Source organism: Elgaria multicarinata, chromosome 9, assembly GCF_023053635.1.
Source record: "Elgaria multicarinata webbii isolate HBS135686 ecotype San Diego chromosome 9, rElgMul1.1.pri, whole genome shotgun sequence".
NCBI lineage: Eukaryota > Metazoa > Chordata > Lepidosauria > Squamata > Anguidae > Elgaria > Elgaria multicarinata.
Genome location: NC_086179.1, coordinates 72690567 through 72704986, shown reverse-complemented (window position 1 = coordinate 72704986; position 14420 = coordinate 72690567). Strand labels below are relative to the sequence as shown.

The 14420-nt window shown below is 40.8% G+C and overlaps 1 protein-coding gene across 1 annotated transcript in view; it reads left to right on the top strand.

Moving 5' to 3' along the window:
• Positions 1-14420, top strand: part of MOV10L1 (Mov10 like RNA helicase 1) — a 51977-nt gene that overhangs the window by 3360 nt on the left and 34197 nt on the right. The window contains exons 2-8 of the mRNA XM_063135011.1: positions 2875-3059; positions 5448-5601; positions 6172-6284; positions 6705-6895; positions 10405-10545; positions 12879-13030; positions 13115-13298. Coding sequence (XP_062991081.1) covers positions 2875-3059; positions 5448-5601; positions 6172-6284; positions 6705-6895; positions 10405-10545; positions 12879-13030; positions 13115-13298 — 1120 coding nt within the window. The remainder of the gene's footprint in view (positions 1-2874; positions 3060-5447; positions 5602-6171; positions 6285-6704; positions 6896-10404; positions 10546-12878; positions 13031-13114; positions 13299-14420) is intronic.

The window sequence follows — 14420 nt, the reverse complement described above, 5'->3', positions numbered from 1 at the left end:
CTCAGAGTACAGGTTGAGTATGGGTTGGTTTTGAACCATGGGTTGTCATTACATGTGAACCTTGCACAATGGTTTCTTAACCATGAACAAGCCAGAGTTCACAAGCCAATAGCAAATCATGGGTTATCTTCTTGGGCGGTTTGTGGTCAATAACCTATAGTTAAACCATAGTGCAATGTTTGCACATGAGGACAACCCACAATTCATTGACAACCCATACATGCAAACCAGGCCATTATGCCCTGCTGATTGGTACCACAATTTCAGTAGGTTGCACTTCCGAGAATAAATCATTGTCCCCACTTACAAACTTATCCAAGGACAATTCATAACTGAGACAAGGGCTGGGTTCTCATGTAACGCTAAGCCATGAGGGTTTATTTTCTAGCAGAACCCATGGTGACGTCTGTGGATGTTTCCACCACCCACAATGAGTTAATCCACCCAACTATCCCACTCTGAGAACCCAAGCTTTGCAGAATGGCATAGTGGGCTGTTTGCATAATCTGTGATGCATAGTGGTTAGCAAACCTTCATGGTTTAGTGTTACGTGTGAACCCAGCCAAGGTTTGAACAGTAAGCCTAAGTCTAGTATAGGATCTAAAGGACAGACACATTTGTATGATTGTATGGGCTGGCTTGAGAAATGGCAAGTGTCATGTCTAGCTCTGCTCTCCTTGTTTTGGAAGAAGATGTTTTAGATAATCAATCAGAATCAGACTCTGAAGTAGAGGAGTCAGCGCTAGACACAGGCCTGCCTGTACCAGTGGGGGAGACAGCTCTCACGGTTTCTTCTCTAGCTGGTGGTGAACTCTCTCTAGAGCTTATCTCGTCAAGGGCAAATCATACACAGGCAGTGAGAAGCCAACATTCTTCTGAAGGAGAGAGCACCGACAGGCTAGCTGATCTTAGGGTGCACCGCAGGCTAAAACAAGCGGAGCAACAAGAAGGCAAGCAAAAGTCGGCCCGGCTCGCTTCAGAACTAGCCTCTCTGAAGTTGTTGTGTTTTGGGAAAAGGTTTTCCGTTCTCCTCGAAAAGACAATTCTCTCTTTTAGTTTGCATAGTTTTTCCTAGGGGGAAGGTTCCAAGAGATAGACTCTCTTCAGGTGGGAAGAGATGTTTATTGCTTAAATAAAGCTTTGTAGATTACTTAGCAGGCCTTGTCATTGTCTCTCAAGAAGGCAGGAGGTTTCTGAGAAACACGACAGCAAGGTTCCCTAGGTATTTCTTCTATGTTCTGTGCTTTATCCTAATACAAAGAAATGTGAACAAAGAGCAGAATTATACAGGGCTGTGTTAGTTTATGTATTTTTTTTATCCTTTTAAAAGAATGTCTGCTTGGAAAGTTGCACATCTGGCTTTGCTTGTCCAGTTTGATGTTCTTGAATCTACTCCACCCTAGTTTCGTCTTAATATTATTCTGAAGAGCTTTCTAGTTGGGGAATTGTTTTTTTTTTCCTGTACTGCAAGATTGACTTATGCTGTGTTTTGGTTTTGAACTTCCCCTGCAGTGTGATGGAGTTAGGCAAACAAATTCATCTGACGTTATCCCAATGAGGAGAAAGATATTCTACACTGAATTGTAATGAATAGAGAAATGTCAGGAACCCTATGAGACCAGGACCAAGAGGGAAATGGCGTAGAGAATAGATAGAGATTTAGAGTTCTCTTGGCAGTTTACGAATGGGGTAATCTTAATTTAGCACTGATGAGCAACATTCTTTGGAGAGGACTGTACCTGCACTGTTGCTATCTTAACTGTTTAAAAAACGATATTATTCTTTGTAAAGACTCTCCATGAAATGGTATCGCATAATAAAAACCAGCATGGTCTCTTGCCTTTTGTCAAGCAATTGTATAAGGTAGGCTTATTTAACTTTGACTTGCTTCAAAATACTAAACTATGGTTTAGTGCCACTGGAAGGAGCATTGGGTTCACAGGTTCCTTCCTCCTCTTGCACAAGTGCAAATCCTAGTTTTGCCAGTTCAGCTGCTTGGAAAAAGTATAGTTGCCGAAAACCAGGATGTGACTAACTACCTTGCCTGCATGATGTGAGTAAGGAATGTACAAGCATTGGTGTGATTTCTTCCAAGAAATGCTTTATAAAACCATGTTGTAATTCTGTGCTACTTTTTAAAAAAAAGAGGTGATCATAAAAGGGAGGTAGGGAAGGGTGTAAGGTTGTAACTATTATTTATTTATTATGCCTTATTTTCAAAAAATTCATCAAGGTGGTGTACAACAATTTAGTAATACGTTAACACAATAAAAGTGAAATTTTTAAAAAGCAAAATGGCTACATAAGTTTAAAGGCTAAATTGAAAAGGTATATTTTCACAGTTTCTAAAATCGAAGAGACTGAGGGCTGATTGAAATTCTTGAGGAAGCGCATGCCACAGTTTGCATGTGCCTGACAAGTGGACCTCTAAGTAATGGCATCCAAGAGGGCTTCTCCTGCAGATCATAACCACTGGGCAGGTTCATAATGAGACAGGGCATCCCACAGATGGCCAGTTCCATTAAACAGCCAAGTCCTAAGCTGTTTAGGGCTTTAAACCAGCACTTTGAATTGCATCAATTGGCAACCAATGCAGGTCTTTCAGGACAGGTGTTATACGGTCCTGATACTGTGCACTGGTAAGCAGCTTAGCTGCTGCATTTTGCACCAGTTGAAGCTCCCAGACACTTCCAGAAGCCCTTTTTCTTCCTAACCATTTACAAGATATCCTCATAAATCTATTCCAGGTTTTGTGTTCTATATTCCAGATACAGCCAGAGTACTGGGTAGAATAATTTCTTACTATAACTTGCAGATCCTGTAGCAAGTACAGCATTTTTAAAATATTGACAAATATGTTTTTCTTCCTTTTAGATGGAAAAGAGATAAAAACTGTACAAGGTGTGGTTACAAGATTTTGCCTAGACTTCGGGATGATAAATGATTTAATTTGTTTCACCAGTGATGCTGTAATTAGCAATGTGCCACTGCAAGTTGGACAGAGAGTTGTAGCTCTTGTTGAAGAAGATAAAACATCTAATGGATTCAAGGCAATCAGGGTGAGATAAAGATGGTTGCAGGAGTTGATCAAACTTTTGTTAACTGCTACATAATAAACCTCTATTTTTAAAATGTGACTGACACCCGCTTGGTTAGATTTAGAGTACAAAGTGTTTTTTTGACATTTAGGGCCAACTCAGTCACTTACCAAAGACAGAGCTTAATGATCTTGGGCATACAGAGGCCTCTCTTCCGCCTCACTGAGGAGTGAAAGTAGCATCTGATCCAGGGTGTACCTGGTATTTGGTGTCTCACTGATGTTGATAGGTGTCCATTCTTTCAGGGGTGAGTTGGGGAGGGGTTATGAAAGAAGATACCATGTTCAAATGAAGACAGTGCAACAACCTGGATCAGATATTAACTTCTTTTTTTTACCCAGTGATGAGTTGGTCAAAGTGGATAGATACGTCATCCCAAACTACAAGAAATCAAGACTTTATAAGGATGTTTGAATATGCTTATTGTTAAGTGATCATATAGTATTGTTTAGAGGGTTTTTTTTAGTGTTGTTTTATAATATCTGGAAACCTCTATTCTGTATCCTACAGCTTTCTGGGAGCCTGTGTTGTGCTTATTGCTGGAGAATGTCTGTGTTTCCCTGCAGTTCAGTCTGGGTTCCATAGAAATGAACGATATAGATGCACTACATGTGTAACTGGTTAGAATTGCAATCGCAGAGTGGACATAAAAGAAACATAACATGAATTTTAAGGGGGGAATAATTTTAGGGGGAGATAATTTTATTTGGAACAAATACATCACAAAACAGGAAGATTTTGCAGTTGGGGATATCACATTTTATATCGCTTATGCCACACTGCTTCATTAGTACTGTAGGTGGAGGAATACCTCCAGGCCCCAGTAGGTGGCAGACCTACACCACTGGTTGAAGTTCGAGCAGTTTTTTACAGAATGAGATTGACAAGGCTAGTGGTTATGGCTCATAAATGCTACATACTCAGTGGGATATATAATGGGAAAGGGGAAAAAATTGTTCGATACAGGTACGCCTTATGCCTTCAACAAATACACCTTACGCCTTCAACAACGTCCTTCAATTGTTTCCGAGGACTGATAGAAAATGTTAAGCAGCATCCTTCCGCCTGTGTCCCACAGAGACCAAACAAGCCATCCATCCCCCAAAAAACCTATAGGCACCCCATAATAGGCACTTGCATAGAGTTGTGAGGAGGATCAGTGCCCCTTATTCCTCACATCCCTCTAGCACTTGTTAAGTAACAGCTAAAGAAGGAAAACCAAATTTGTTAGCATGGGGCAATTAACAAATGCAGTAGAATACATACTCAGAAGGCCCCAGTAAAATCTTCAGTGCCCTTGGGAGTTCAAAGTCATTATACAGCATTAGTGTGGTGGGTGCATACTATGGCTGAATGTTTACAAAATATTTAAGATGGTTCACAGAAGCCATCTGCTTGGCATTCACAAATTCCTTCAGTTGGGTCATGACCGGCTTAGGAAAGTGTTGAGAAATGTTCCCTAGTATGAACCCCAAAGTAGCTGCCCCTTCTCCCTCATCTTTCTTTTATGAGGTATCACAAGAGCTTGAAAATAGTAGCCATGCATGGAGCAGTTGCCACTGTTGTTGGGCCAAGGGGGTTGTGGTAGGTCCAACGGAACTCGTAGAGTAGATTTTTTTTTTAAAAAAAACCCGCTACCAAATTATCCTGCCAGTCATTCAGGCAGCATCTGTTCTGGGCTGTAGAACCACGTTGTCAATTTGTTGAGGATGGCCCACATTTTCATGCCCCTTAGTAGCATCCATCTCCACATTCACTACCTGTATGATAGTCTGCAGCTCAGCGAGTTTAAGCCTCTTAAGTGCCTTGGGGCTCATCTACACCAAGCAGGATATTCCACTATGAAAGTGGTATGAAAGGGGTATATAAAAGGCAGGAGCCACACTAGTGCTTTATAGCGGTATTGAAGTGCACTGACAACTGTTGGGGCCCATTGACGCATACAATATACCGCTGTCATACCGCTTTCATAGTGGAATATCCTGCTTGGTGTAGATGAGTCCTCTATGCGTCTTCAAAAGAGATCTTTCAGGAGGCCCATAATACTAGCAGACTTCAACTTCAAGCTGGTCCTGGTTGTCCACCATTTTGCTTAACTTGAGGGGATCTGGCTTTCAGTCCCTAGTTTCTCTGTAGCAAAACTTCAGGGTGAGGCTCGGTCTATATAGATAAATATTTCTAGAAAGTTGGTGTTTGTATGTATTTTTAAGCAGTTCTGCAGCATTTGCAGCCTGGTAGAGGGGGTTGGGAAACCTCAAGGAATGGAATTCAGTCTTTCACCTCCAGCACCCTCAGAGGCCCCACCAAATGTCCCATTGATAGGAAATTTTGATTTGTTTACTGTTACAGGTAGAAAGTGTCTCTGATAAATGGGAAGATAGTGAATATCCTTATGAAATGGAATCTGATAGTAAGACACTCATCGGTAGTATTACATCTGTAACTGCTGCTGGTGGCTACATTAATCAGAGAACTTCCTTCTCTATGAAAGAGGTTTCTGAAGGTAACTTTTATATTTTTGCTGATGGTTTTTATAATAATCACAATTGTGATTTTATATTACAGAGTATTTTTTTAAAAATAGTGCATTAGTAGGAAATTATTTCTATACACTTGTTTAGAAAAGAATATTATTTTTTAGTATGTTAATATATATGATTTGCCTTGCTTTCACAAGATGTTTTTGCTCATGGTAGAAAGGTCTTTATTTTTGAATAGTGTATATAATTTTAGATGTGATCAAAATATGTATGGACCTCTGAATTTTATAGTATTTTTCCTTTTCCATTTTGAAATTTTGCCTTTGGCCTCCAATGTTCAGAATAATAATGTAGTTAATCCAAGTTCTGATATAACTAGATATTTGTTGCCTTTTAACTATTCCATTCAGATAACATATTCTAATGAATGGGCCAGTCACTGATTCAGCCTAACCTTCTTCACAGGATTGTTGTGAGGATAATAAAATGGAGAGGAGGGGGAAGGACACTTTGGGTTCCTTGCAGAAGATAAAAGATAGGATGTAAATGTAATAATAAATACAAAAAAAAACTTTTGTAATTTTATTTTTAAGGCTTTGATCCTTATAAAGGCGATTGGGTGGAAGCAGAATATGTTATTAACCCAACAACTTGGAGCAGTGAAGCCATTTCTGTAAAGCCTTTGAGGTATAAGAGAATTGACAAGGTATCAGTAATGCTTGGTTATATCTAGGAATTTCTTATATATATTTTATCAACTACTATAATATAATGGGAGGAAGAAAAGGAGCTACTATAACATATGTAAGATAATTTTAATTCTAATATCTATGAAACCTGTTTGTAGCAGCAAAATCGCTAGAATTGGGCTTCTTAACCTAAAAGATCAAACTAAAAAACAAAAGCAATTTAACTGTCATGGTTTCCCTATAGGGAACATATAATTAAGTAGAATTTATTATATTAGCTTTCTGTGGCACTATTGGGCTTTGAGTGACTGGATGACTTGAGATACAGCCTTATCCAGTAATCTCAAATGGCTTAATGCATACTTGGGTTAAAACGCATACGTTGATTATTGCACTTAAGTTTTTATTGTGTCTAATGAGAACTACAATTGTTATAGGTTCGTATTTCCAGTGTATGTGGAAAAATTGGCGTTGTAGATGACTGTGCATTTTTCACTCTGGATTGCCTGAGTCTTCCTGATGGTTATTTGCCCCAAAGGCATGATCTGGTCAACGTGGTTGTTGTGGAAAGTAACCAATCATGTTATATTTGGAGAGCACTCTGTATGGCTCCAGCAGACAAAATTAGGTAATAAAAATTTACACATGTTTTATATAGAATTACGTCAGTTATACTTAACTATAAGTACAAGGTCCTTATACTTGGAAACAAATGTGTTGAATAATACCTGTGTCTCATACATCTTAGACCTTGTGGTTTTCCGGAACAGCAAAATATGCTAATGCCATAATATGCTAGTCTATGCTGTAACTGCTAGTTACACTTGATACAGTTAGAAGGAATTGTCCTATCTTGGAGGCTTCCTCTTATGAAATGTCCTTTCAGACTGCTGCTGACAGGGCAGGAGGAGCACCAGAGGTGATTTTCACTCTCCATTCTCCTTTTAAACGTTTTCCCTCTAAGCCTGTCTAGAGAGGGAGTGCTGGCAGAGGCTGGGTGAGGTCTGAAGAGTCCATAGGATTTCTTGTATCCTGGCTCTTCCCTCCTTCCCTTGTCCACCACAATGCCCCCTTTTCTTCCTCTCAGAGGCTGCATTTGCAACCTTGGGAAGCAGTCAGCGTAGTCCTTTGCGCAACACCCATGGAAGGGTGGGGGATCGAAGCTCAGAGTCCCCCTCTCGAAGGTATGGCAGTGTCTACAGCCTCAGGAGGGGAACTCCAAATAATCCTATTGTCCCTGGGATACTCTCCCAGGGACCATAAGATTGTTCTGTAATAAGCTTTTCAGGATATGTATACTATGGGCCTGTTCAGACAACACACTAAGCCATGGCTAGGCCGCTAATCCTTTTGCAGCAAATGGTTAGTGAGCATGTTTAAACTGTGGTTATATAGCCACCATGGTTGGATATGGTTCACACAACATGCTAAGTCATAGTTAACATGACACATTATGCCATAATGTTTAGCTCAAAATGCTTAACCACTGTGGCTTAGTGTGTTGTCTGAACAGGGTCTATATGTCTGTCATGTGCAAACATATCATTATTAGTTTTTAAATATACATAGTATATTTTTACAAAATAGGTATGTTCCTGGCTGCTACCACAAATCTTCTGTTCCTAATTCCAAAGGTTGTTGGTATGTGAAAGGGAAAATCTCACACCCCTCCATCCTGAATCTATGTTTTCAGACTTCCAGTATTTACTACTTCAAATCCCTTCTCCCAGTCCAACAAAAAAAAATAATAATGGAAAAATTGAAAATAATACAATATTAGCACTTTTTACAGATTGAAAGTCACTTTGTAATTATGTCCAAGTTGGTTTGGCATAAAATTATTACATTTGGTATATTAAAAGAACAGTATATTCAAACAATTATTACAAATTGAATTTACATTTTTAAATTTTTGCTTTTTTTTGGTAACAGAGTTACAAGCTCCTGAACTGTAAGGAACACCTGAACTGTAAGGAACCTCTTTCGTTTTGCCAGTTTATGAGGAGCAGGCAAAAAAACAATTTTAAAAACAACAAAAGAAACCATCAACATTAGTAACAAAGAAAATTATTTATGTCTCCGCTAGTCCCCCACAGTGTCAAGCAGACATAAAGCCACCCATTCCCATAAGAAGAACTGAGAAAATGAGAGGGGCACCAAGATTCAATGAATATGCATAAAATTTCATAAGACGCATTTTCTGAGCTATAGCTATCGGTTTCAGTCTCTGCTTCAATGGCAGTGCACCCTAGAGGCAGAAATGCATCTTGCTCTTGCATTTGGGAGTTGTAGTCTCAGTTTGCAACCTAGGACTTGTTTGTCCTCGGTGCACAGAAAATGTAATAATCTGATACTGTACATAGTTTTTATGAATCATCTGGAGAAGTAAATACCTTGTCTTAAACATTTTATTCATCATGCTAAAATAAAACATTCCACAATACATTTTTTCTTCATTTTTTTCAATTTTTCAGGAAATTTTTTTAAAAAGGCTTTGGGTAAAAATGGGGAGGGGGGAACGGGTTTTCTTCTGAAATTTTTCGGGCCTTCACATCTCTATAGCTGACCAAATAAAAACAAAACTATTTTTGTACAGTATGTGCTGGCACTTAACCTACAACCAAGTTGTGCAGAGTGCTTTCACAGGTGAACATACCTTTTTCTTATTCCTCCCTACCCCACCCCCGCCCTACAATCCTCACTTAATTTGATCCATTGCTAGAACCTAGTTCATAATAGTTTTAGTACCAGGGTTCAGCATAAGAACATGTGAAATAATAGTCTCTAAACAATAATAAAATCTAAAGTCCTTTTTGAATGTCTTAAAGTAACTATAAACAGTCTTGCATGATTCTCATGTAAGCTCTAAATAATAGCAGTTCTCATTCTGTTTTCTTTTAAATTGTAGCTTTTCTAGCGAATGCAGACAATTAATTAGAGTTGACTTCACGCCTTTTTCAATAACACAGCTTCAGCACATAGTAAACCAATGAAGTTCAGAGCTTCTTCCAAAAACAAAGGCCACATTTACAAAGCACAGACAATCTGAGATACTAGGAGACAGTCTTCACAATGCCAAGTTGCTGTCGCTCCACCGACAAACCTGGGGTATTGCTGGTGTAGGGTGATGGCAAGTTATTTACACAGAGGGAGGCAGCGCAGGCTTTTGGGCGGCCATTAGGCTCGCCAGGCCCACCCCATTCCTTGATTTCCAGCAAGGTTGCTTTCCACCCAGGAATGCCCCCCAGCACAGCAATTCAGCGAGGACAGATGGGGAAGAGCTGTACTGACCTCGCTTCAACGCAAAAGGTTGGAAAAATCCCCAACTTTCCTGCTGCGGGTCTTCTGTTCATTGCCCCAGGGTGGCTCCAAATCGGCAGCTGCATCATATAATTGATGCAGTGCGGATTCGTAGCCACCCCAGGATTTCCAGGGCTCTCGATAGCCCCTAGGTTGTAACCGTACACACTGCTGATACTCCTGCAAAACCAAGTATGAGTCCACTGTAAAAGTACTGGCTCAGTGATTATAATTTTTTCCAGTGATTATGAGTTAAATTGGCAACTCGGTTGAACCTCTTTCTTTTCTTTTTCTTTTTTTTAAGATAGAGTGCTGCTTGGAATTATGCCATAAATCTAGGACACTGAGTCTTCAACTTGTTTAATAGGGACAAATTCTAGTAATAGTCATAGTCTTAATGGCAGGCCTGTTTATAACATCTTTAAATTGCACAAAATGAAGCATGACCACATGGCAATCTCCTATAGCATGATATGTTTTCCTTCTGACACAATCTCAAGATTGCTCGTGATAGCAGCTCTCCATAATGCATGCCTTCATGACAGTACTACTAGTCACTGTAACTTTTTCCATCTTCTGATTCTCAAAATAAGGAAGAGTCTGTTTTAAAGTCTGTATTGATTTTATTTACATTTTTATCTACTTGAATCACCTTTTTGAGAGTTCTGTCAGTTTTAATTTTCTAACTTAAGAAAAGAACATTAATGCTGCAGGTTCATGTTGGCTATTGCAGCACATACATGGTGGAAACAAATTGATTGTTCTGAAATAGATTTGTTATGTTGCTGTATATAGATTGATTGATGCAACACAGGGATTAATTCTGTATTCCTCCAGGGCATCTCTAACCCAAGAAATCAACATGAATGAGCCATACAAAAACTTACTGAAAGACAAAGGAGGACTTGAAGTGTCAAAACTGATAAACTTTGGAAAACTCAAATTAGGAGAGTGTAAAAGCATGGAGATCTGGATAGAGTAAGTTGTAACTATGATTTTTATTGCCTAGGTTTTCCCTTTTAAGGCATTTCTCATGCCTAAAACATGATATATTTGCGGGGCAGACGCAAGAATAAAGAGACGACACACAGAACTTTGGGTTTAAACGGGCCACATATATTCAAGTTCTGCAAAAGTGGGGTAATCCTAACGGGCATCCAGCCTGGCCTGCACACAGGCCTTGCTACTATGTAAGGGCGAGCATTCTTGTCCAGGGGGTTGGCGCTGCCTCTTTCGCCCTCCCCCTGGCTGTCCCTTTATGGGGTAGGGAAACCTTCCCTTGTCACCCCCCAACCCAGGCCACTAGACTCAAGGTGGGGTGAGAAAGGTCGGCCTCAGAGGTATCTCCCAGCCTGACCACAAGGCTCAGCACTGGGGGACCTCGGGAATTACCTGTCACTGAAAACAGTGCCTCTGAATGCTCACCATTCCAATCCCTCTGGATGCCCGTTCCTACCTGCCGGTAATGAAATGTGACCAAATTAGTTATCCGCCAAATCAACCTATTTATTCTCCCTGGCTGTCTTATAGTGTGGAGTAGGCGAAAAAACTCATGGCCAATTCAGAACATGAGTAAAAAAATCCTACTTGGTCCCCTAATGGCAACCAGCAAGCTCACACTGCCTACAGGGAGGGAGGGAGGGAGCCGTGCAAAGCAAAGAGGGCTGGGAAGTGCCCAGTTTTTATCTCTTGGGTCACTCCTCCCAGCCCAGTGGCGCCAGACCCAAATGCTCAATCACCATTGGGCACGCCTCTTCCCTTGCCGTGCCCACAAACCTTTGCCGGGCATGGCAGAATGATCCTTCTTCCCATAGTGCACTTCTGTAGCTGGGCTTTTAGATGTGCATATTTTGTGGAAGTGGACATTTGAAGGTGGGAGGGTCAGTGAAACAAATAGCATACTTTTTGCAAATAGTATTAAGTCATACTGGAAAATATAAATAATTGAAAATATAAATGCATCTAGCTGCATCTCATGGTGAATGGACAGATTAAATCATATCTCTACCATGACTCTTCCCCTTATCATATTGCACTATGCTTATGTGTAGGCTTCATGCCAGGGGTGGGGAGCCATATTTGGCCATATTGCCTCCTGATCTCCCCTCCTGTGGGTTGGATAATGTCATGTGGCAGAATCCTGTCCCCTGATGTCATTGGGTCCCTGGCTGAAGCTTCTCCAGTTCTGGAGGCTGGGGGCCATGCTTCACCTGACCTTCACCTTCCCCTGTCACTTGGGAGAGCGAGTAGTGTGTTAAATAAGAGGAATCCTAGCTGTAATCTCCAATCACAGATTGGAGATTACAGCAGGGATTTCCCTTTTTTGTCTTCTCCCACAATCTCCCAGCAGAACCTTGCCTGAAGCCTTGTGGGCAGATGGGCTGGCTTAGTGGGCCAAGTTGGCTGGAGGTTCCCCATCCCTGCTTCACAAGTTCTCAACTAACTTTATTTGGAAGCCAAAGGGTGTGTGTAAAAGAAAAACAGGCGAATAGCAAATATAACAGGCAAATCAATTGCCATACACATTGCTCATATTCACCCAAACATGAAGTTCTCTCTTAAAGGTATGACAGCACTGTTTTTGCAGAACTATTTCATACAGCACAGTCAACAAGTTTAAAGCAAATAAAAGATAGTTGCAGGAGGGTTTTATACAAAGAAGGCAAACAATCTAGTATTGGCCCCTTGAGTGCCATTTTACGGTGGAAAGACAGGATGTAAAACAAATCATTAAATAGTAAGAAGTAACAATTATGATAGAGACAACAATCCTGGTGTAAGAATCCTGTGTTAAGTCTCTTGCTATGCATTTATCATAAGCATATTTTAGCACATCAGTTGCCAGACACAAAACTGTGGAGATGCAGCATACAAAACATAATGGGTTGGGCCAGGATTTGCCTTCCATGGGCAGTACTTTCATGGAAAGTATCTCCACCTGATTTGGGGGGATCCCCCTTCCCTCCCCCCCCACACACACACCACAGCTCACCCCATTCAGCAGGTCACCCCTGACCCTTTGTGTAGCATTTTTAGGGGGCTTGCGGGACTGCTGTGGAGAGGAGGGGATGGGGAAGTCTGCTTCCACCCTTCCTGTGGCACATGCCTAAATCTGGAGCCAACCGACCCAGTATGTTTTCCAGGTGTGCTCTACTAAGAACCGTATTATCTCATCTGCTCATCGGTGTAAGTTAGAAAATTCTCTGAAAATCATGGGCTGTATCGCCTGATATGTTATATCTTGAAACAATGGATTTTTATAAACGTGCAAGATTGAGGTTCAAGTGTTGATAATCGTATGTTGTTTTTAGAAATAAAGGGGAAACAACACATTCTTTAATTAGCTGCAACTTAGGTGGCTGGGATAGAGAGAACCAGTTTTGTCTTCACGTGCCAGGAATGGGGCAGGAGAGTTCTACAGCATCTCAAGCATCATCTGTTGTCCCTAAAGAAGCTGCTTCAGGTAACCCTATATAATGGCTAATTTCTCTGTATGTTCTGCATGGCATAATTAGAATTGCTTGATTTGTTTTCTTTTTTTATACAGAAGTTGAATCTGCGTGTGTAAACAGTATTGGAGACCATGACAATTCTTTTATCAGACAACCTGAAAAATTAAGCGGTGAAAAAGAGCAAAAAGAAAAAGGAGAAGAAAAAACAGCAGACCTCAACAGGGCGATCTCTCTTCCTTCTAGGACTAAGATTTCTGTAGTGATTTCATGCACTGCAAAGTAAGTATGCATGTGTTCTCTTCCATTGCTGTTCACAACATAACAATAGATTATGGTCCTCTGTATTGGTGTCCAGGACTCTAATGGGTAGCCGAAAGGAATTATAGTGGAATATGCATATTAAAGTACCAGCGGTGCTAATTCCCAATGTATGATACAACTTCAGTGATTTTGTATCTCCCTGTGTGTGTGTTTTCTTCAGAAGATAACGCTATCTAAAAACATAAATATATGTGACTTTTATGGTTTAATATTCTTCCCCCTCACCCAGAAATTTGAGGCTTCGAGGAGTTATGGTTGCCTGCACTACTGGAGTGGAATCACATAATTATCACTTGATCTCATCAGGGAAGTGGCTGCCACCCAAGAGGAAATTCTAGCTCTTTAAGCAGTGTGCCAACTACCCACAGTGGCTGTTGAATTAATCCTTGTTTATTAACAGCTAAAGGAGTCTGTCTCTTACAGCAAATGTCTTCCTACCCAGCCAGTTTGCACTAGTAAGATGGCTGAAAGAACTTATGGTCGAAGATTTCCACATTAATTAAAGCAACTAGTTGTGCTGACCATGTCTCTCTGATATCCTAGGTCAGGGGTGAAGGATCTCTGGCCCTCAGAGGCTCCTCATCTGGCCCATGGAAGTCCCCTCCCAGGGACAGAAAGCCACACTCTTATTTCTAATCACTGATAAAAGATAACAGCAGGGCTCTCCTTTCCCAGCGATAGAGAGATGCTGCCTTCCTCCGTCCCTGAGATTTTGCCTGTCTCTTTGCACAGACAAAAGGAATTTCTCCATTTAAAAAAGGCAGGAATAATTGCTCCTGTCCCTGTCTGCATGGAGGAACTTCCCTGTGATGTTAAGAGTGGGGTCTTTGAGATGAATGGTCTACCCACTGACATCTGGGCCCCCCCAGGAGATGAGCCAGTGTGCAATCTGGCTCCTGGGAGCTAAAGGATTCTCTACCTCTATCCTAGGCTATAACATTGGAGCAGCTGAGTCACCAGCAACCAAATGTGATGATGAGAATAAGAGTAAAAGAGCCATGAGCAACAAGTAGAATAGTGGCAGAGGAGGGTGAGGGGTGGGGATAGATGGTAGAAGACATTAAATGACACTTATGGCTT